We start from the raw sequence: 22866 nt of genomic DNA, 5'->3' as shown, positions 1-22866 counted from the left end.
AGGAGATAACATGAGCTTAGTGTATATCCTTAAATATGATCGATAATGTATTAGTTGTGTTTAAGGTGCTTGAGCAAGACTTGGGGCCAACTGTCCAAATCGCTAGTTTTTTGTTTGTAAAGTTCTTCAAATACTCTATCTTATATATAAAAAGTACTTGTATGAACGATACATCGATGCTAAATCATAACTTTTCTGTGAGGCATGAAATCCCTCTCAAAAAATATGTCCTAGTTTCTACTGTAAAGAGGAATAGAAATCTTACGGGAATACAATCGAACCCTTGTGGCGCCTATGTATACCGTTGAGGAAGAAATCAGGTCAAACATAGTTCCCTTCAAGGATTAAAAAAATAAAAACCTTACAAATAAACCAATCAAGGACGACATAGGCCGCCTACGTATCTCATTCTTTAGAATTCAGGTAGAACGTAGTTCAAATACAAATAAATATTTAAAGGGGATAAAAGGGGTGACTGAGGACGACATAGGCCGCCTACGTATCTTATTGTTGAGAATTCAGGTCAAGCGTAGTTCATTACAAGAGGGATAAAATTTTAAACAAAGCAAATGGAAGCAAAATAGAACAATAGAAATACAAACTAAGCTCATACATAGTATATCTTGACATCTAAGAGTTGATCGGTTTCGGCCATGCGGTGTCATCCATCTATGACAGGACCAAAGCAAATCTAAATAATACTTTGCAAACCATGTAGGTTCCTTGCAAATATAGTGCAAATTTTCCTTTGTACTCATCCTGATGAGGAAAAATGCCCTTAAGTACTAACTGACCGATTTGAAAATTTGTAACTCTTACTCTCTTGTGGAGTGCACGAATCATCCTTTGTCGATATAATTGTCCATGAAAAACGACAACCATTCTCTTCTCATCAATCAACATTAACTGATCCATGAGATTGCTGACCAACTCAGCATTACTTAATTCTGCTTCTTGGATGATTCTCAAAGACGGTATCCCAACTTCAACCTTATGACTGCTTCTGTTCCATATACCAGCAAGTATGGAGTAGCTCCAGTCAACGTTCTAAAAGTCATTCGATAACCCAATAAATCATATGGAAACAGCTCATGCCAACCTCGATGATTGTCAATCATTTCCTCATAATCTTTTTGATGTTCTTATTGGCGGCCTCTACAGCTCCGTTCATTTGAGGGCGATAACAAGTTGAGTTTAGGTGAGTAATCTTGAGTTGCTCACATATATCTCTCATCAAGTGACTGTTAAGATTCACACATTATCAGTAATGATGGATTCTAGTACCCCAAACCTGCTTATCAAATTGTTGCGAACAAAATTTGTTACAACTTTCTTGGTTACCGACTTGTACGAAGGTGCTTCCACCCACTTGGTGGAGTAATCAGTAGCAACTAAAATGAATTTGTGTCCATTTGAAGCGGCTGACTCTATCGTAATGATGACATCCATATCCTAAGCTACAAATGGCCTAGGTGAACTCATTACATTAAGTTCGTGAGGATCAAATTACCATGCACTTGACATTTATGACACTTCGGCACAAACTTACAACTATCATTCCCCATAGTCATCCATAAATAACCGGCTCGAAGGATCTTTCTTGCAAAGGTGAGCCCATTCATATGCGTGCCACAAACTCTAGCATGTATCTGTTCAATAAGTTTTGAATCTTCGACAACATCGTCACATCTTAGAAGACCCAAATCTAGAGTCCTCCTATACAAGATTTCTCCACTTAGAAGGAAATTTAGATTTATATGCGTATCGACTTCTTCTGGTTGGATGTAGCATCTTCAGGATAATTTCAAGACTCCAAATACTTTTTTATATCAAAATACAATGGCAAACCGTCAGGTTTCGCCTCAACATGTGAACAATGTACTGGATGTTCTTTCAGCTCTATGTCTAGAGGATCAATATAATCACTATCTAGATGCTTTATCATCGAAGCGATGGTGGCAAGGGCATCAACCAACTCATTCTGTATTGCAGGAGTAGGTATGAACTCACTCATGCTAAATAATTTGCACAACTTCTGTACATTCTTCTTGAACCTGATGAATAAACAAATTTGAGTCTCTGAAAACCAATAGCTCGTGGACATTGATGTCGATATTCTTTGATGGAGCGTCATATATCAACATAACGGTATTGGATTAGTCTTAGTGGTAGAATCTGGTCAACACTATCCTATGGCGGCTGAACTCCGATTTAATTGCATGAACAACATGGACGAATACGAAGCTTGTATTCTTGGTTTGAAAATTGCCATCGACATGAATGTCCACGAGCTATTGGTCTTTGGAGACCCAGATTTGTTGATTCGTCAGGTTCAAGGAGAATGAGCCGTGAAGAACCCGAAGATTATACCTTACGTACTGTATGTACAGAAGTTGTGCAAAAGATTTCGCATGAGCGAGTTCATACCTACTCCTAGAATACAGAATGAGTTGGCTGATGCCCTTGCCACCATCGCGTCGATGATTAAGCATCCAGATACTTATTATATTGATCCTCTGGACATAGAGCTGAAAGAACATCCAATACATAGTTGAGATGTTGAGGCGGAACCAGGCGATTTGCCATGGTATTTTGATAGAAAGAAGTATTTGGAGTCTTGAAATTATCCTGAATATGCTACATCCAACCAGAAGAAGTAAATACGCCTTATGGATCTAAATTTCTTTCTAAGTGGAAGAATAATTGTATAGGAGGACTCCAGATTTGGGTCTTCTAAGATGTGTCGATGTTGTCGAAGCTACGAAACTTATTGAATAGATACATGTTAGAGTTTGTGGCACATATATGAATGGGCTCACCTTGGCAAGAAAGATCGTTCGAGCCGGTTATTTATGGATTACAATGGAGAATAATTGTGCAAGTTTTTGCAGAAGTGTCATAAATGTCAAGTGCATGGTGATTTGATCCGAGTGCCGCCTCACGAAATTAATGCTATGAGTTCACATTGGTCATTTGAAGCTTGAGGTATGGATGTCATCGGTCCGATAGAGTCAACCTCTTCAAATGGACACAGATTCATTTTGGTTGCTATAGATTACTCCACTAAGTGAGTGGAAGCACCTTCGTAGAAGTCTCTAACCAAGAAAGTTCTAAAAGATTTTGTTCGCAACAATTTGATATGCAGGTTGGGGGTACTAGAATCCATCATTACTGACAGTGGTAAAAATCTTAACAGTCACTTGATGAGAGATATATGTGAGCAACTCAAGATTACTCACCGAAACTCATTTGGTTATCGCCCTCAAATGAACGTAGATGTAGAGGCTGCCAAGAAGAACATCAAGAAGATTCTAAGGAAAATGATTGACAATCATCGATGTTAGCATGAGATGTTTCCATATGCTTTATTGGGTTATCGAACGACTGTCAGAATGTCAAGTGGAGCTACTCCATACTTTGCTGGTGTATGGAACAGAAGCAGTCATACAAACTGAAGTTGAGATACCGTCTATGAGAATCATCCGAGAAGAAGAATTAAGTAATGCTAAGTGGGTCAGCAAGCGCATTGGTCAATTAACGTTGATTAATGAGAGGAGAATGGTTGTTGTTTGTCATAGACAGTTATATCGACAAAGGATGACTGGTGCATTCCACAAGAGAGTAAGAGTTAGAAATTTTGAAATCGGTCAGTTAGTACTTAAGCACATTTTCCCTCACAAGGATGAGTACAAAGGAAAATTTGCACTAAATTGGCAAGGACCCTACGTGGTTCGAAAAGTATTATCTGGAGGTGCTTTGGTCCTGTCAGATATGGATGACACCGCATGGCCGAAACTGATCAACTCAGATGATGTCAAGAGATACTATGTGTGAATCTTAGTTTGTATTTCTATTGTTCTATTTTTCTTGTATTCGCTTTGTTTACAATTTTATCCCTCTTGTAATGAACTACGTCTCACCTGTATTCTCAAGAATGAGATAGGTAGGAGGTCTATCGTCCTCGGTCACCCCTTTTGTCCCATTTAAATATTTCTTTGTATTTGAACTACGTTTGACCTGAATTCTCAAGAATGAGATACGTAGGCGGCCTATATTGGCCTTGGTCAGTTTATTTGTAAAGTTCTTATTTTGTTAATCCTTGAAGGGTACTACGTTTGACCTGATTCCTGCCTCAACGGTATACGTAGGCTCCACAAGGGTTCGATCATATTCCAGTAAGATTTTTATTCCTCTTTACAATAGAAACAGGGACAGAATTTTGAGAGGGACTCAAAAATTCTCATGAAGAAGATTTTTCCTCAACAAGTCAAGACTGAAGGTATTTTGAGATTTGCAACAGGGACACAATTCTTTAGAGGATTTCAAAAATTCCACGATTTTCTTAGCGACATTTTAAAGATGAGCCGATACCTTTAACTGGGACATAAATTTTGAGGATGTCCTCCAAAATTTCAAACATAGGTTTATCGAGAGTAGCTCGTGGCGTGACAAAACTTGGTATCAGAGCACTAGGTTCATGAGTCCTAAGGTGTCTGAAAAAGCCGCACTAAGTAGAGTCCTTTTCATGGGTGTGAAGTGCACCACATCTAATGTTAGGGAGGCTATAAAGTGTTTTAGGAAAAACTTCACGTTCTTGTTAATCTTATCGTGCGTGAGATATGATCTTATTCCATTCTAGCTTGACGTTCAACATTTTAGATCATGCCTCCTCTTCGAGCTTAGGCATGGACTTATAATGCACGCAATGCTAACGTAGTTCATCTAGTACTAGATAAGGAAGTTCTAATGTAGAGTTTCAGAACGCAAGTTCAGCTTTCGGCTAAAAGTATGACAACCTGGACAAAACAAAAGGTTTGAGTTCCTACTAATAACAATGGAAGATCAGTGGCAGCTAGTACTCGACATTTGTTTAGGAAGATTCACCTGAGTTTCAGGGTCCTAAGTTGTGTGAGGACCCACATAAGTTCATAGATAAGGTCAAGAAAATATTTGGTGTGATGTCAGTAACTCATAGTGATAGGTGAGATTGGCATTCTACAAACTCAAGGATGTGACTCACACATGGTTCACTTAGTGGAAAGGAAAGAGACATAACTTTGCCTTTTATAACTCTTTACATAGCAGTCCAATTCAGTGTCAGTACAGAAACTCTCACAGAACTCTTCTCAGTCTCTACTCCAGTCGGTGACCTAGTTATATATAGACGGGTATACATAAATTGCCCTGTCATAGTCTCTCAGAAAGTCACCTCTACAGCTCTAGTAGATTTAGAATGGTAGGCTTCGGTGTTATTCTATGCATGGATTGGTTACACTCATGTTATGCATCATTCAATTGTAGAACTAGGATTGTTTGTTTTCAGTTTCCAGATGAACCAATCTTAGAATGGAAGGGTAGTAGTCTAATACCTATGGGTCGATTTATTTATTACCTTAAGGCCAGAAAGATGATATATAAGGATTATCTCTATCATCTAGTTCGGATTAAGGATTCTACCCTTGAAACCCCATCTCTTGAGTCAGCTCCAGTAGTCTGTGAATTTCCATAAGATCTTCCTGGAGTTCCTTCCGAAAGGGAAATTGACTTTGGAATTGATCTCCTTCAAGATACCCAGCCTATTTCTATTCCTACTTACAGAATGGCTCCAGCAGAGCTTAAGGAATTGAAAGAGCAGTTGAAAGACCTTCTAGATAAGGGTTTCATCAGACCTAGTATTTCACCATGGGCTGCACCAGTATTGGTCGCAAAGAAGAAAGATGGTTCTCTCAGAATGTGCATTGACTATAGACAGTTGAACAAGGTCCAATCAAGAATAAGTATCCCATCCCCAGGATTGATGACTTTTTTGACCAACTTCAGGGTGCTAGTCATTTCTCAAAGATAGATTTCAGATCGGGTTATCAACAGCTCAGAGTCAAAGATAGTGACATTCAAAAAATATCCTTCAAAACTCGGTATGGTCATTATGAATTTGTCGTTATGTCATTTGGACTAACCAATGCTCCTGCAGCTTTCATGGATTCGATGAACAGAGTGTTCAAACAATACTTAGACTTGTTCGGTATCGTATTCATTGATGATATCCTCATTTAATCTAGGAGAGAGAAAGAACATGCAAGTCATTTGAGAGTTGTTCTGCATAGTATCAAAGATTGCCAATTATCTATGTTTAGTAAATGTGGTTTTTGGTTGCAATCCGTTGCTTTCCTTGGTCACATTGTATCTAGTGAAGGGATCCGCGTAGATTCACAAAAGATAAAAGCAGTGAAACGATGGCCCAGACCTACCTCTGCTACAGATATTAGAAGTTTCTTAGGTCTAGCAAGTTATTACAGAAGGTTCCTGGAAGGATTTTCACCCATAGCCTCACAATTTACTAGGTTGACTCAGAAGATGGTCGAGTTCCAATGGTCAGATGATTGTGAGAAAAGCTTTGAAGAATTGAAAACTAGATTGACTACAACTCCTGTCTTGACTCTACCAGAGGGTTCGGATGGTTATGTGATCTATTATGATGCATCCAGAGTTGGCCTTGGTTGTGTGTTGATGCAAAGAGATAATGTTATATCTTATGCCTCTAGAAAGCTTAAGGTGCAGCAGTGGTGTTTGCACTTAAGATATGAAGATACTACTTTTATGGTGCTCATGTAGATGTGTTCACTGAACATAAGAGACTTCAGTAAGTGTTCACCCAGAAAGAGTTGAATCTTCACTAGAGGAGATGGCTTGAGTTCCTTAAGGATTATGATATGAGTGTGCATTATCATCCTGGAAAGGAGAATGTAGAGGCCGATACTCTTACTAGATTATCTATGGGTAGTGCATCCTATGTTGAGGAAAAAAGAAAGGAGCTAGTGAAGGATGTTCACAGGCTTGCTCGCTTGAGAGTTCTCCTTATGAGCATATCAGACAGCCGTGTAACAATTCAAAATGGGGCAAGATCGTCTTTGGTAGTGGAGGTTAAGAAAAATCAAGAGAGTGATCCGATCTTTCTTGAACTAAAGGGTGTAGTCAACAATCAGAGGGTAGAGGTTTTCTCCCAAGGGGGAGATGGTAAACTTTGCTACCAAGGTAGATTGTGTGTTCTTGATGTGGGAGAGTTGAGGCAGCATATTCTTACAGAGTCTCATAACTCCAAATATTCTATTCATCCAGGTTCCACTAAGATGTACCGCGATCTGTGGGAATTCTATTGGTCGAATGGCATGAAGATGGATATAGTAGACTTTGTGAGTAAGTGCCCCAATTGCCAGCAAGTCAAGGTAGAACATCAGAAACCAGGAGGTATGACTCACAAAATCTATATTCCTACTTGGAAGTAGGATGTGATCAATATGGATTTCATCAGAGGGTTACCTTGTACTCGCAGACAACATGACTCAATTTGGGTGATAGTTGATAGGATGCCTAAGGGTTCTCGCTTTTGGCGGTCAAGACTACATATTCGGCAGAGTACTATGCCAATCTTTACCTTACTTAAATTGTGAGGTTGCATGGGGTTCCTTTTTCTATCATTTCAGATAGATGTCCTCAATTTACCGCTAAAGGTCTTGATACTCAATTTAACCTTAGTACAACATTTCATCCACAGATGGATGGGCAGGCAGAGAGTACCATTCAGACCTTAGAGGATATGTTGAGAGCTTGTGTGATCGATTTTAAAGGGAGTTAGGATGATCAACTTCCTCTTATTGAGTTTGCGTACAATAATAGCTACCATTCCAGCATTCAGATGGCCCCATATGAGGCTTTATATTGGCGTAGATGTAGATCTCTTGTTGGTTGGTTTAAAGTAGGTGAAACAGCTTTGATAGGGCCAGATTCAGTCCTTTATGCTATGGACAAAGTGGAACTAATTAGAGATACACTTAAGAAAGCCCAAAGTCATTAGAAATCTTATGCAGATGTAAGGAGAAGGTAACTAGAGTTCCATTTTGATGATTAGGTTTTTCTGAAAGTCTCACCTATGAAAGGGGTGATGAGATTTGGAAAGAAAGGGAAGTTCATTCCGAGATATGTAATCCCTTACAAGATCTTGAAATGGATTGGCAAGGTGGCATTTGAGTTAGAGTTGCCACCAAATTTAGCAGTAGTGCATTCGGTCTTCCACATCTCACTCTTGAACAAGTGCGTGGGTGACCCAACCTCTATAGTGTCATTAGAGAGTGTGGCGGTGAAAGATAGTGTTTCTTATGAGGATGTATCAGGTAAGATTCTTGACCATCAGGTTAGAAGGTTGAGAAATAAAGAAGTAACTTCAGTCAAGGTTTTGTGGAGGAGTCAGTCCGTAGAGGGAGCTACTTGGGAAGCAGAAGCAGCCATGAAAGCCAAGTATCCTTACCTTTTTCCTTCCGATTCCACTCCAGCTTGAGGTAATAGTTCCTCTTCAGTTTTACAATCATTCATGCGTAATTCAGTTTAAGAATCATGTTCCCTCAGTTTGTACTATAATTTTTAGCGTAATTGCATGTACTTAGAACTCAATTCAGTCAGAACTCAATTCTCAGTGTTTAGTAGTGGGGTTTGCATCTCTCTCCCTCTATTTCAGCTAGTTTAGTCTTTATATGAGGAAGAATGTTCCCAAGGGGGAGATATTGTAACATCCCGTAGCCAAAACATGACAAAAATTAGTTTTTCAGAAAAATTTGCAGGTGCTACCAACGGTTTCATCGACGTACCATAGCCTGAACCACGGTTCGTCCTGCACAACCGTCGATGGGATCAGTAACTCCCAAAATTGCAGCCTAGAAAAATTATTTTAGTCTTGGAAAACGGACTTACTTACGGCCTGTAGGTCAAACGATGGTCCGTAGTCCGTTACCATCGATCAAGACTCCCTTCAACCACTCTATGACAAGAGCTATGGATGACTAGCATGGTTCGTTGGTGGACCTACGGTCCGTAGGTGGAATTTTTAAAGCATTTTAAGGGGAAATACAGTTGGACCGAATTAAAATGATCATAACTCTAATCTCAAAATGAATTAGGTCTCCTATTACCTACCCACAGACATATAATTGAACTATCTTTCCATAGCCACCGACTTTGCTACAATTAGACCTACGAGTAAAAAGTTATGCCCATTTTAGTACAGGCCTGTCGAACAGTCCCTCACGACGGACCCAAAGACGGGGCGTCGGGCGCACGACGAACCGTCAGTCCTGGGCATCGTGAGGCCTAACAACAACATTCCCAGGGGTCTTTTTTACCTTTCCCACTCTGTTTAAACCCTAAGTTACGTAGTTTTTTTACCCGAAATCATCATATTTTAGTCAATTTAAGCCTAGAAACATAATTAAAACATATCCAAGTCAAATCATTAAATAAAAACTTAGAAAATTAGAAGCTAGAAAGGATAAAAAAAGCTCAAGAACCCTAGTTCAAGCACGCCACAAGTTCTAGCAGTTCCAACCCCAAAAATTAAGTATTTTTCCGTGATTTTTATCACAAGGTATGTGGGATTTCACTAGTGGGTTCCTTTCACCCATAGGGTCCTTAGTTTCAGTCAGTTCTTGATTCTCTTATCACGATTAAACATAGGGTTTCTAGAACTTTGTATAACTTCATGAATTTATTAAATATATGTTCCAAATCATATTATCATGTTATTACTCAAATTATCACATGAATTTCAGAACCCTAGCTTTGTATTTCTTTAGTTCTTAAATTACACATGCTAGGTCATATATTTCAGACACTTCAGATATACATTCCTCAGTTATAAATGCATAATTACCAGATTAATTGTTGCATTCTCAGTTTGCATGTTCAGTTTTGAGCTATCCAGTATTTACAAAAATTCAGATATAATTGGTTAATTTACAGAATTCATTGGGAGTAGCATAATACCGAGTTGGACTAGAGTTTAGCGTACCCAATAGACCCAGAACTACTAGCCAAGTAGATTGTAAGTCCCCTCTGTGGGCAATTAGTTTAGTGATCACGCCAGCATGCCTTTATACCTTTGGCAGGGTATATTGGGTCCTCTCGATGGGGCGTATACATCGGACTCTACATTTAGATCATGTGGTTTTATTATCGGTTATTAGTAGCTCCCACAGTTCAGTCAGACTCTCTGCATTGACCATTTTTCAGTATATTCATTATTAGTTTCAGCATGTTATAAATTTGTCATTGCATCAGCACATCACATTCAGATTATTATACGTGTTTTTGTGTTTGTTCAGTTATGTTTTATTTCAGTTGTACTCTATCCTACATGCTCATTACCTATCAAGTACTGACGTATACATGTGCTACATCTTCTTGTGATATAGGTTCAGTTTCTCAGCATCCTGATCATGGATAGATCGATTTCCCGATCTGCAGTTCAGCAAATTCAGTGGTGAGTCCTCATTCTCCGAGGACAACAGTCATGAGTTTCATTTCAGTTTTTAGTCATTTAGTATCAGTTTTTGCTAGCTTTAGCTGGGGCTTGTCCCAATATTTCTAGTCTAGTATAGAGGCTATTTTCTGACATAGTTAGTTTCAACTTAGTATTTAGTTAATATTTCTTTTGTATTAAACTCATTATTTTCAAATATCTCACTCATAGAATATAGGTATTCCCCATCTTTTCATTTTAAGTATGATTTAACTTCCACAACAGTTTACTGTCTTTAGTATGCTCATGATCATGCCAGCAGGGTTAGCTTGGGATCACTTGTGGTCCTAGGTTCTGTGTCCGTGTCTCGGGGATAGCTCAGGGCGTGACGAAAAACCAAGACCATTAGACTTATGTCATAATTTGTGGGTCGACATTATGTCTAACCTAATAGAGTGAGCCCTAGTCCCATCAAACACCATCTATCGAAAGGTCAGGGTGTGGACAAGGCGTACACACGTTAGTTTAGACGAGTGGGTGTCTGAGAGTAACCCATTTGATATTCTGTAAGTTACCCGAGAGAAAATTTAGTTTCACCTAAACCTTAGCCTAATCACCATTGTCTTGCATATTTTACTCGAAAATTAACCCGAAAACACAATTCAAATCAACACTAGGCATGCAACAACTCAACCAAAAAGAATTCAACCATGTTCTTAAACAACTTCACCTTTTATCATTATATCAACTCAAAATCACTGAATTTAAATAATTAGGTGTGTGGGTGAACTAACCCAACAAGAAAATATGTCATGTAACTTTATAGGGATCAACCTGGACGAATTCCACTCTTAAACCTTGGCGTTCTTGCGGATTCTTGACTTTTCTCCCGTTCCTTCTTGTTTTCTCTCTTATCCAAGACCTAAGCGTGATTTTATTTTCCAAAGTGAACTAAACTCAGTCTTTTTACCCCAATAAACCCCTAAAATGAAATAGTAAATTAATTGGTAAAGACTAGTTTGTCCTTCCATAAACCCGAATTGGGTCTTTCCTTACTTTAACAACCCAACTTCCATTAGGCATATCCTTCATACGATATTGAAAATGCACAAACTTGGTGGATATTGAAATATCTTTCCAAGGGCTTTTCAATCTTATCAAGAACTACCTCTAACTAATCATGAGCTAGAAGTTATGACTGTTTGAAAATGACCAAAACTCACTTTCTTAACATTAGGCAATTTTGCAGAGTTTTCCTTTTCTTTCCCAAAATGAATATTTTTAGTTTCTTAGTTATTTCAAATTGTGAGATGTTACACGTTCATTAGTAATTCCTTGTTTATACTTGATTATTTGATAGTAGTTTTTGTAAGACTTTCAAGTTCTAGGTTTATCTTCCTTAAATATTGGTTATTAGATCGTTTGTTTAGAAATGAAATTCGCTTTCAGTCATTTAAATTTCTTCTCTAACTTAAATTCTTAGTTTTAGAATGATTTCTTGAGTTGGGTAGTAGTGGTTCTCCCACCGGCTTGTAAGTGTGGGTGCCAATAACAATAGATTTGATTTGTGACATAGTTATATAAAACTAAGAATATACAAAAAAAAATATTAAGTGCATATAACCTCTATGCATAGAATAACTTTTCTAATTGAAAAGAGAACTGAAGAGGTGATTTGTTTCAATGCACTTGGAAAGAAAATAAAAATAACCTTACCCTTCCAAGGAAAATGTAGTACAGTAAATATACTCGAATATATTAAAGTAGAATTAATTCATCCCAAATTTCTTTTATCATATGATAAAATAATTATCTTTTTCTATTTTATCTTTTCCTAAAAACTAACATTGAAAATAGAAGAACTTTCCTTACCACATAAAATACAATAAATATTTAAATTTCTTGAGCTTGTTGTCTCCTATATTCATATTAGCAAACCAGAGATAATAAAAGATAAAAAGAAAAAGAAAAGAACTATTCATATTAGAAAACAGAAATATTCAACGAACTCAAAATGACCGCAACAAATCACACATACTAACACGATCGATCAAATTTATTTTGTAAGAAATCTATGCATAAGAAGGGAGGAATTTTATGCAGAAAAAATAAGAGAAATCCTCTCTATTTATAGGCGACAAAGGTTAAAGGTCAACACCTGTTACCAAAAAGAAAACCTTTCAGAAAGGTCACATGCAACCCTTTGGAAAAGGCACAACCTTTTCAACGTCACAATCCTTTAGAAAGATACAACCTTTCTTAAATGTCACAATTCTTCGGCGAAGTCACAATCCTTCATTTTCTATAATAATTAAACCCAACACCTAGAAAAATATTGCTAGTGCTCCAGATAGACACCTTTCTAGGATTGATGAATAATATATATACAATCATCATCAAACAAGTCACTATATGATAATTCATTTTGATAATATTCATGAAAAGTTATATGTTATTCTTATGTCTTTCATATATAACTCAATTACATAATTTAGTAGATTTTTTTAAAAAAAATAGTGCAACGATAGTTCAACTTATACGTGCAAGAAACGTGATCAGAAACTATTTAAATGAAAACACAAAGAGATTGTAATGTTGAAATATTCTCTAACTTTTTATGTTCCCTCTTATTTCAACACTAGGACATGAGCATCAATAAATTTTATAAGATATCTTTTTCATCATAAAAATCAGCTTTCTTAAAATCATAATCTATAGAAATTACGATCTTCATCGCCACTTCATTGCAAATTACAATGCTTCCTCGGTCCAGTAATTGTCATTGCAATGAATCTTATAATATAGAAAAATAAAAACGCATCTTAGACGTTGCACACAATGTTTATAGGCAAAATTGATAGTATAAGTTTCTTAGAGTTTTACCTTACTTGAAAGGCGAATTTAAAATTAAAAAAAAACGTTCATACGAATTGATGTAGAGTTTCCTTCAAGAACAATTAACAAAAATTGCCTTAAAAGTAATTTAACTAAAAATATAAACATATATAGTACGGCATGACCTATTTTTTCCACATCTTGATTGGCCATATTCTCAGTAGTGCTCGTAGCTTTTTCCAAAGTTAAGTCAGACTTGTGCCTTGAAAGCTTTGTGTGCCACTTGTAGAGGTTTCTTCATTTTCCTCCACAAAATGATATAATTTTGCAATCAATTAGCTAATTATTTATCATAGAAATAGATTTTCTACATGAAATATCTACTTTAATTCCCTTATGTATAAAAAAAATACACAAACTTATACATGATTTTGTATGTGTTAAGTGTGTATGCGTTTTGCTGATTGTTGCATTGTATTGTAGGTTAAAAAAATGTTTCATAGAGGATAAGTAGGTATTTTTTAAAAGGAGTATTTATATAAAATAAAATATCATATAAAGAATTAGCACAACAAGATTGTCATATGTGATGGTTTGAATAATAGGTACTTATATATCATACAACTTTGTAATAAAGAAGAGTTATAAATAATGATATCAAAAATAGGAAGGGCATGTCAAAAAAGGATCTACGGGCAAAAATAGATATAAAGAAAGCCTATAACCCTATTTGCTCAAATTAAATCTAATGTTAACTTAAGTTTCTACAAATATTAATAGTTAGTTGGACGGTGTAATGTGTTATTAGGGTTATTTATTCAATCATGATCTGTGACAAAGATTTTACTCATTTTTTAGTCTTCCCTCATTTATGAAATGAGTTTTGAAGAATTTTAAGTTGGACCACTAGATTTGTATTTAATGCTTGCATAACTCAGTTAGGAAAAAGTATCTTATTTTCCATAGAGATATTCAAGTCACAAGTTTTCACACAGCCTAAGAAGATCGTACAATTCATTGGATCTATCTGCAAAAGGTTTTTATGAACTGAATATGTTGATGCCCCTAAAAAGTATTAATTGATTTGGAAAAGTTATGTTTCCTCAAATTGATTGGTGGTGTAAATTTCCTTGAGGTATGCAAGAAAGTGGTTCTTGAAAAACAATTATGAAACTTATGCAAGAAAAAAGGACAAATGGTGGATGGTATGGGTACATAATTATTAAGGAGGATAATATCGACCTTAACTAGTCAAGCAAGGAGATTACATGACCTAAACGTATAACCTTAAATATGATCGATAATGTATTAGTTGTGTTTAAGGTGCTTGAGCAAGACTTGGGGCCAACTGTCCTAATCTACTAGTTTTTTATTTGTAAAGTTCTTTAAATACTATATCTTATCTATAACAAGTACTTGTATGAACGATATATCGATATTAAATCATAACAATGAAAAGTGAGAATACATATCTTTCGTTCATGGTTTGACAACTAATTGTTAAATATAAAATCAAAAGATCTCAATTGGTAAGTCAAAGAGAAAGTGATGTATCATGTTCTGTAATTGATTATTTTATAAGACGTGTTGAGAAGAATTTTAAGTTGGACCACTAGATATCTATCTTATACTGATATAACTTAGTTAGGTAAACATATCTTGTTTTCCATGCAAATATTCTAGTTACAAGTCGTAGCACGACCTAAATAGATCATACAAGCCATAGGATCTATTTGCAAAAGGTTTTTATAAACTGAATATGTTGATGCCCCTAAAACGTATTGATTGCTTGGAAAACATTATTATGCTTCAAATTCGTTGGAGGTGTGAACTTTTTAGAGGTATACAACAAAGTTGTACTTGAAAACCTACTATGAAACTTATACAAGAAAAAAGGACAAATTGTGAATGGGATGGGTACATAGTTATTATGGAGGATCATCTCAACCTACACTAGCCAGGCCCTAAGATTACACGACCTTAATGTATATCCTAATTATGATAGATAATGTATTGATTGTGTTAATGGTGCTTGAGCAAGGCTTGGGCCCCGATGTCTAAATCTGCTAGTTTTTTATTTGTAAAATTCTTTAAATACTAAATTTTATATATAGGAAAGTACATGTATGAATGAGATGTTGATACTAAATCATAACAATGAAAAGTTGGAATACATATCATTCGTTCATGTTTTGACAGCTAAATCATATATATAAAATTAGAAGAAATTATGATCTTCATTTCCTCTTCATTGCAAATTCCAGTGTTCCCTAGTCCCGTCATTGTCATTGAAACGAACCCTACAATATAGAAAAATCAATACGCATGTTAGACATTGCACACAATGTTTATAGGTAAAATTGATAGTATAAATTTCTTAGAGTTTTAACTTACTTGAAACGTGAATTTAAAATTTTTTTAAAAAGGGCTCATATGGATTGTTATAGAGTTTCCTTCAAGAATAATTATCAAAAATTGTCTTAAAAGTAATTTGATTAAATATATGAACATTTATAATACGACATGGCCTATTTTTTTCCACATCTTGATTGGCAACATTCTCGGTAATGCTCGTAGCTTTTTCCAAAGTTGAGTCAGACTTGTGCCCTTGAAAGCTTAGTGTGCCACTTGTAGAGGTTTCTTCATTTTTCTACACAAAATAAGATTGCTATGCAATAACCTAATTAGTTATTTATCATAGAAAATAGATTTTTCTACGTGAAATATCAAATTTAATTCTGTTATGTATAAAAAAATACATAAACTTATACATGATTTGGTATGTGTTAATTGTGTATGCATTTTACTGATTGTTGCATTGTATAGTAGGTAAAAAAAATTTATATAAAATAAAATATCTTATAAATATGATCACAACAAGATTGTCACATGTGATGATTTCAATAACAGGTACTTTTTTTAAATGAGTATTTATATAAAATAAAATATCTTATAAATATGATCACAACAAGATTGTCACATGTGATGATTTCAATAACAGGTGCAAATATATCATACAACTATGTTACAAGAAGAGCTATCAATAATGATATCAAAAATAGGAAGGGCATGTAAAAAAGGTTCTATGGTGAAAAAATACATAAATAAATTCTATAAACCTATTTGCTCAAGCAAAACTTAATGCGAACTAAAGTTTCTTCGAATATTAATAGTTAGCTGGATAGTGTAGTCTATTATTAGGGTTATTTATTCAATCATTATCCGAGAGAAAGATTTTACTCATTTTTTAGTCTTTCCTAATTTATAAAATGAGTTGAGAAGAATTTTAAGTTAGAAGACTAGATTTTCAGTTGGCAAAAGTATCTTATTTACCATAGAAATAATCTAGTCACAAGTTCTCTCACAACCTAAGAAGATCGTACAATTCATTGGCTCATTGTGCAAAAGGTTTTTATGAACTTAATATGTTGATGCCCCTAAACAGTATTGATTTCTTTGGAAATGTTATGTTGACCCAAATCCGTTGGAGGTGTGAACTTCCTAGAGGTATACAAGAAAGTGATTCTTGAAAACCTACTATGAAACTTATGCAAGAAAAAAGGACAAACTGTGGATGGTATGTGTACATGATCATATTGACCTAAACTAGCCAAGCCAGGAAATTACATGACCTAAGTGTATATCCTTAAATATGATTGATAATGTATTAGTTGTGTTTATGGTGGTTGAGTGAGAGTTGGGGCCAACTGTCCAAATTTGCTAGTTTTTGTTTGTAAAGTTCTTTAAATACAATATCTTATATATAAAAAGTACTTGTATAAACGATATATCGATGCTAAATCATAAAAATGAAAAGGTGAGATACATGTCCTTAGTTCATGGTTCGACAACTAATTGCTAAATATAAAATTAAAAGATCTCAATAGGTAACTCAAATAGAAAATGATTTATCATGTTCTGTAATTGATCATTTTTTAAGATGTGTTGAGAAGAATTTTAAGTTAGACCACTAGATTTCTATCTTATACCGGCAAAACTCAGTTAGGCAAACATATCTTGTTTTCCATGCAAATATTCTAGTTACAAGTCTTTGCACGACCTAAGTAGATCATACAAGCCATTTGATCCATTTGCAAAATGTTTTTATAAACTTAATATGTTAATGCCCTTATAAACTGTTTATTGCTTGGAAAACGTTATAATTTCCCCAAATTCGTTGGAGTGTGAACTTTATCGAGGTACACAACAAAGTTGTACTTGAAAACCTACTATGAAACTTATAAAAGAAAAAAGGACAAATTCTATTACGGAGGATCATCTCAACCTACACTAGCCAGGCCCCGAGATTACACGACCTTAATGTATATCCTTAATTATGATAGATAAAATATTGATTATTTTTACGGTGCTTGACCAAGGCTTTGACCCCGATGTCTAAATCTGCTAATTTTTTGTTAGTAAAATTCTTTAAATACTAAATCTTATATATAGAAAAGGACTCGTATGAATGAGATGTTGATACTAAATCATAACAACTAAAAGTTATAATACATATCATTCGTTCATGTTTTGACAACTAATTCATATATATAAAATCAAAAGATCTCAATTGGTAAGTCAAAAAGTTTGACAGTAAACTTCAAATAAAATAGGAGAAACTCATTAAGATATATGTATATATATATAGAAAATCAAATGGAAATTAAAGAAAATTTAGCTTGGGGCAGAATGCGCTTTTTACGCAATTCTTTGAAATAAGCGGTTGTTTTCGTCACTAAATCAATCTCCTTCATAGTTTCTTCAATTTGTAACCTCAATTTATTTTGAATGGCAATGCTCCCGTACACAGGATTTTCAGATCTATTCTTAGCCTCTAAAATTAGGGTTTCAACCGTTTTTGCCTTCTTCTCATTGTCAGCAACAGAATTAAGCATCTCTATGATAGTTCTTACTTTGTAAAGTCGATTAATATTTTTGAAATCTTCAAATTTATTGGATGGAAAAAATGGAGCTAACGGATAATTCTCCTGACACCATTTTCTTTGGTACTTACATGCTGCACATTTACCCCTTGCACCTGCATCATTCATCTTTCTCACAATAGTTAAAAATTAGTCCTAAATAATTACTTAATAGAGTAGTGTATTTCTTATATTTGCCTCTCTTATTATGAAATTATAGAAGAATAGAGTGGCTAATCATAATATATAAAGACAAACTGAAATGACTTTTAAGTCAAAAAATAATAAGTACAGGGACACCTACTTTTTATTTTTGACTTATATTAAGTCATCTTAAAATAATTTTAAGTTAGTTTTTATATTATCAAACATTTCCCAACTTATTATAAGTGAGTTTTGACTAATTTTATATTATTTTTACATTTTTCAATCACTTTCACAAGTCGAAAATTTACTTTAAAATAGGTTTGACCAATTTTTATGTCAATCCAAACACCCACTTAGTTAGATATTTAATAGATTTGAGTTTTTTCCTTTAGAGGTTAGTGATATTTTTTACCTTTTTTTGTGGGAATTCTTTCTTGCTAGTAAATATGTTCACATTTGATTGACTAGTTTAGCGTATGTGTGTCGCGCATGAATTGTATGTCTACAAATAAAAAATATTATGTATAACAACAATTGATTTCAATATAAATGAAATACTTATTTAAATAAAAAAATATCATTACGTTGTTACAATAGTTGAATTTTAAGTAATTAAATATCTTTCAAAACAAATATTGTAGCTGAGTTGCTTATATAGTTTTTATAATTATAGATATTTTATTTTATAAGAAAAAAACTAATTATGTTGTATTTGATCCAAATATCTAGTTGAATTTTGAAAATGCATACATGCTTGAAAGATCTCTGGATATGTTTGTTAAACTTGTGCTCCTGCCAATGAGTATAATTAAAAAAAATATATTAAATGAAACATTATTAATTAATATACGTTAGTTATAAAACAAAAAATATAATGAATATTTAATTTCCTGAAAATAATAAAAATTTATGATATTCAATGAGCTCTAAATAGAAAAACAAAATACATTATAAAAGATTTCAATATTGACATGTCAACGAAAAATAATGTACATTACAAAAGTATTCAATATTCAATATTATATGAAGACTTACTGTACGTTTTGTAGCAAGATGGAAAATTCACTAAAAACATAAAAATGATACGCACAAAAAAATATTGATATAAAATAATTAATATTTAAATACTATAAGTTCCTCAGTAATTTAAACAGGGAACCAAAACTCCTATTAATATGTATAGGTTGGTTTTAAAGACTGAAATAGTAAAAAACTTATTGAAATTAGTTTTATCTAATTTGAAATATATATGGTTTTAACTAGACAACATGTTATCCTAAATGTTAAACTTCGTACTATGTTTAAATAAAGAATACAAACAATAAGAATATATCAGTTGTGATTTTACAAGTCAGATTAACGGAGGTAAGATTATGCAGACATTATTTCTATCTTTGTAAGGTAGAAAAGTTGTTCTAGATAGGCCATTAATGTAAAATAAATGTAATCAAAACATCATAGAAAGAAAATAATTTGGCAACAAAATAGCTAGATGGATAAATAAACAAATGAAGCAAAATATGATAGTGAAAATTAGGTAAATAAGATAGTACATACACACAAAATCATACTACAACACTATGCTACCTTATTATTCTTTTTACCTTTATCTTAGGGTTATATCCTTAGTAAGTTAAAGAAGCGTACAGTGTCCCTAATTATCTTCCCCCCCCCCCCCAAGTTTCATCTTTTTTTACCTATACATCTCGTCAAACTTCTCACACCTCCTTAAAGATGCATATTGGCTCCTATTCTTCACATGCACGTACCATCAGTCTCACTTTCTTATTTTTTTCTACTACAGATTTTTTTCTATGAGAAATGCATACAAAAGAAGGGAGGAATTATATGCAAAAAAATAAGAGAAATTCTTTCTATTTATAGCCGACAAAGGTTATAGATCCATACTTTTTAGAAAAAAGACAATCTTTTAGAAAGGTCACATGCAATCCTTTGGAAAAGGCACAATATTTCCAATGGTAACAACCCTCTAGAAAAGATACAACATTTCTTAAAGGTCACAACTCTTTGGCAAAGTCACAACCCTTCATTTCCCATAACACTCTTAAAACCCAACACCTAGAAAAATATTGCTAATGCTCCAGATAGATACCTTGCTAGGATTGATGAATAATATATGTACAATCATCATCAAACAACTCACTATATGATCATATTGATACTATTCACAAAAACTTGTATGTTATTTTGTTTCTTTCATATATAAAGTCAAAGACATAATTTAATAGATAAATTTTTAAAAAGTAGTGTACCGATAGCTTAAATTATACATGCATGACACGTGAGCTGAAACTATTTAAATTAAAACACAACGAGATAGTAATGTCGAAATGTGCTCCAACTTCTTATGTTCTCTCTTATTTCGTCACTAGGACATGATCGTCAAAAAACTTTATCAAATATCATTTTACGTCATCGAAATAAACTTTTTTAAAATCATAATCTACATAAATTATGATTTTCATTTCCTCTTCTTTGCAAATTCCAGTGTTCCCTAGGTCCCATCATTGTCATTGAAATGAACCCTACAATATAGAAAAATCAATAAGTATGTTAGACATTGCACACAATGTTTATAGGTAAAATTGATAGTATAAATTTCTTAGAGTTTTAACTTATTTGAAAGGTGAATTTAAATTTTTTTAAAAAAGGGGTTCATATGGATTGTTATAGAGTTTCCTTCAACAATAATTATCAAAAATTGCCTTAAAAGTAATTTGATTAAATATATAAACATTTATAATACGACATCACCTAACTTTTTCCACATCTTGATTGGCAAGATTCTCAGTAATGCTCGTAGCTTTTTCCAAAGTCGAGTAAGACTTGTGCCCTTGAAAGCTTTGTGTGCCACTTGTAGAGGTTTCTTCATTTTTCTGCACAAAATAAAATTATTATGCAATCTTACCAATGGTCACAACCCTTTGGAAAAGCCACAATCTTACCAATGGTCACAACCCTCTAGAAAAGATGCAACATTTCTTAGAGGTCACAAATCTTTGACAAAGTCACAACCCTTCAGGAGAGTAACAACCCTTAATTTCCTGTAACACTCTTAAAACCCAACACCTAGAAAAATATTGCTAATGCCCCAGATAGATACCTTGCTAGAATTGATGCATAATATATGTACAATCATCATCAAACAACTCACTATATGATCATATTGATAATATTCAGAAAAACATGTATGTTATTTTATGTCTTTCATATATAAAGTCAAAGACATAATTTAATAGATACATTTTTAAAAAGTAGTGTACCGATAGCTCAACTTATACGTGCAAGACACGTGAGCTGAAACTATTTAAATTAAAACACAACGAGATAGTAATGTCAAAATGTGCTCCGACTTCTTATGTTCTCTCTTATTTCATCACTAGGACATGATCATCAAAAAACTATATCAAATATCATTTTACGTCATCCGAATCAAATTTCTTAAAATCATAATCTAGAGAAATTATAATCTTCATTTCCTCTTTATTGCAAATTCCAAGGTTCCCTAGATCCCGTCATTTTCATTGAAATGAACCCTACAATATAGACAAATCAATACGCATGTTAGACATTGAACACAATGTTTATAGGTAAAATTGATAGTAAAAATTTCTTAGAGTTTTAACTTACTTGAAAGGTGAATTTAAAATTTTTTAAAAAAGAATTCATATGATTGTTATAGAGTTTCCTTCAAGAATAATTATCAAAAATTGCCTTAAAAGTAATTTGATTAAATATATAAACATTTATAATACGACATCACCTATCTTTTTCCACATGTTAATTGGCAAGATTCTCAGTAATGCTCGTAGCTTTTTCCAAAGTCGAGTCAGACTTGTGCCCTTGAAAGCTTTGTGTGCCACTTGTAGAGGTTTCTTCAATTGTATGGGTACATAGTTATTACGTAGGATCATCTCAACCTACACTAGCCAGGCCGCGAGGTTACACGACCTTAATGTATATCTTTAATTATGATAGATAATGTATTGATTGTTTTTACGGTGCTTGACCAAGGCTTTGACCCCGCTGTCTAAATCTTCTAGTTTTTGGTTAGTAAAATTCTTTAAATACTAAATTTTATATATAGAAAAGTACTCGTATGAATGAGATGTTGATAGTAAATCATAACGATGAAAAGTTATAATACATATCATTCGTTCATGTTTTGACAACTAATTCATATATATAAAATCAAAAGATCTCAATTGATAAGTCAAAAAGATTGACAGTGAACTTCAAATAAAATAGGAGAAAGTCATTAAGATATATGTATATATATAGAAAATCAAATGGAAATTAATGAAAAATTTACCTTGGGGCAGAATGCTCTTTTACAAAGTTCTTTGAAATAATCGGTTGTTTTCTTCACTAAATCAATCTCCTTCAAAGTTTCTTCATTTTGTAACTTCAATTTAGTTTGAATGTCAATGCTCCCGTACACAGGATTTTCAGATCTAATCTTAGCCTCTAAAATTAGGGTTTCAACCGTTTTTGAATTTTTCTCATTGTAAGCAACAGAATTAAGCATTTCTATGATAGTGCTTAATTTTTAAAGTCGATTAACATTACTTCAAATTTATTGGATGGAAAAAGAGGAGCTAACGGACAATTCTCCTAACACTGTTTTCTTTGGTACTTACATGCTGCACATTTACC

At 33.8% G+C, this 22866-nt stretch overlaps 3 protein-coding genes across 3 annotated transcripts; 2 read left to right on the top strand and 1 right to left on the bottom strand.

Moving 5' to 3' along the window:
* The first annotated feature begins 3345 nt into the window (after positions 1–3345).
* On the top strand, positions 3346–3834 carry LOC101264456 (uncharacterized). The gene has a single exon (XM_004246785.1). The coding sequence runs from the start codon at positions 3346–3348 to the stop codon at positions 3832–3834; it is 489 nt and encodes a 162-aa protein (XP_004246833.1).
* Positions 3835–6710: 2876 nt separating this feature from the next.
* LOC138338281 (uncharacterized) lies at positions 6711–7633 on the top strand. The gene is made up of 2 exons (XM_069289076.1): positions 6711–7245; positions 7482–7633. Exons 1-2 carry the CDS (start codon positions 6711–6713, stop codon positions 7631–7633), a joined length of 687 nt encoding a protein of 228 aa, XP_069145177.1.
* A 10139-nt stretch (positions 7634–17772) lies between these two features.
* On the bottom strand, positions 17773–18171 carry LOC101264754 (LOB domain-containing protein 24-like). Its single transcript, XM_004246786.2, has one exon. It carries the CDS (start codon positions 18169–18171, stop codon positions 17773–17775), a length of 399 nt encoding a protein of 132 aa, XP_004246834.2.
* Between the last annotated feature and the right edge of the window lie 4695 nt (positions 18172–22866).

The sequence above is a fragment of the Solanum lycopersicum genome, chromosome 9, assembly GCF_036512215.1.
Source record: "Solanum lycopersicum chromosome 9, SLM_r2.1".
NCBI classification, from domain to species: domain Eukaryota; kingdom Viridiplantae; phylum Streptophyta; class Magnoliopsida; order Solanales; family Solanaceae; genus Solanum; species Solanum lycopersicum.
Note: the sequence above shows the minus strand (reverse complement) of the source record. Positions and strands in the feature narration are given on the sequence as shown.

Bases quoted from the DNA above. Each gene is read 5' to 3' on its own strand.
- LOC101264456 (XM_004246785.1), top strand. From the start codon at position 3,346: ATGAGATGTTTCCATATGCTTTATTGGGTTATCGAACGACTGTCAGAA.
- LOC138338281 (XM_069289076.1), top strand. From the start codon at position 6,711: ATGAGTGTGCATTATCATCCTGGAAAGGAGAATGTAGAGGCCGATACT. The intron at 7,246-7,481 runs GTATGACTCACA...CTATCATTTCAG, and splicing joins AGAACATCAGAAACCAGGAG to ATAGATGTCCTCAATTTACC.
- LOC101264754 (XM_004246786.2), bottom strand. From the start codon at position 18,171: ATGAATGATGCAGGTGCAAGGGGTAAATGTGCAGCATGTAAGTACCAA.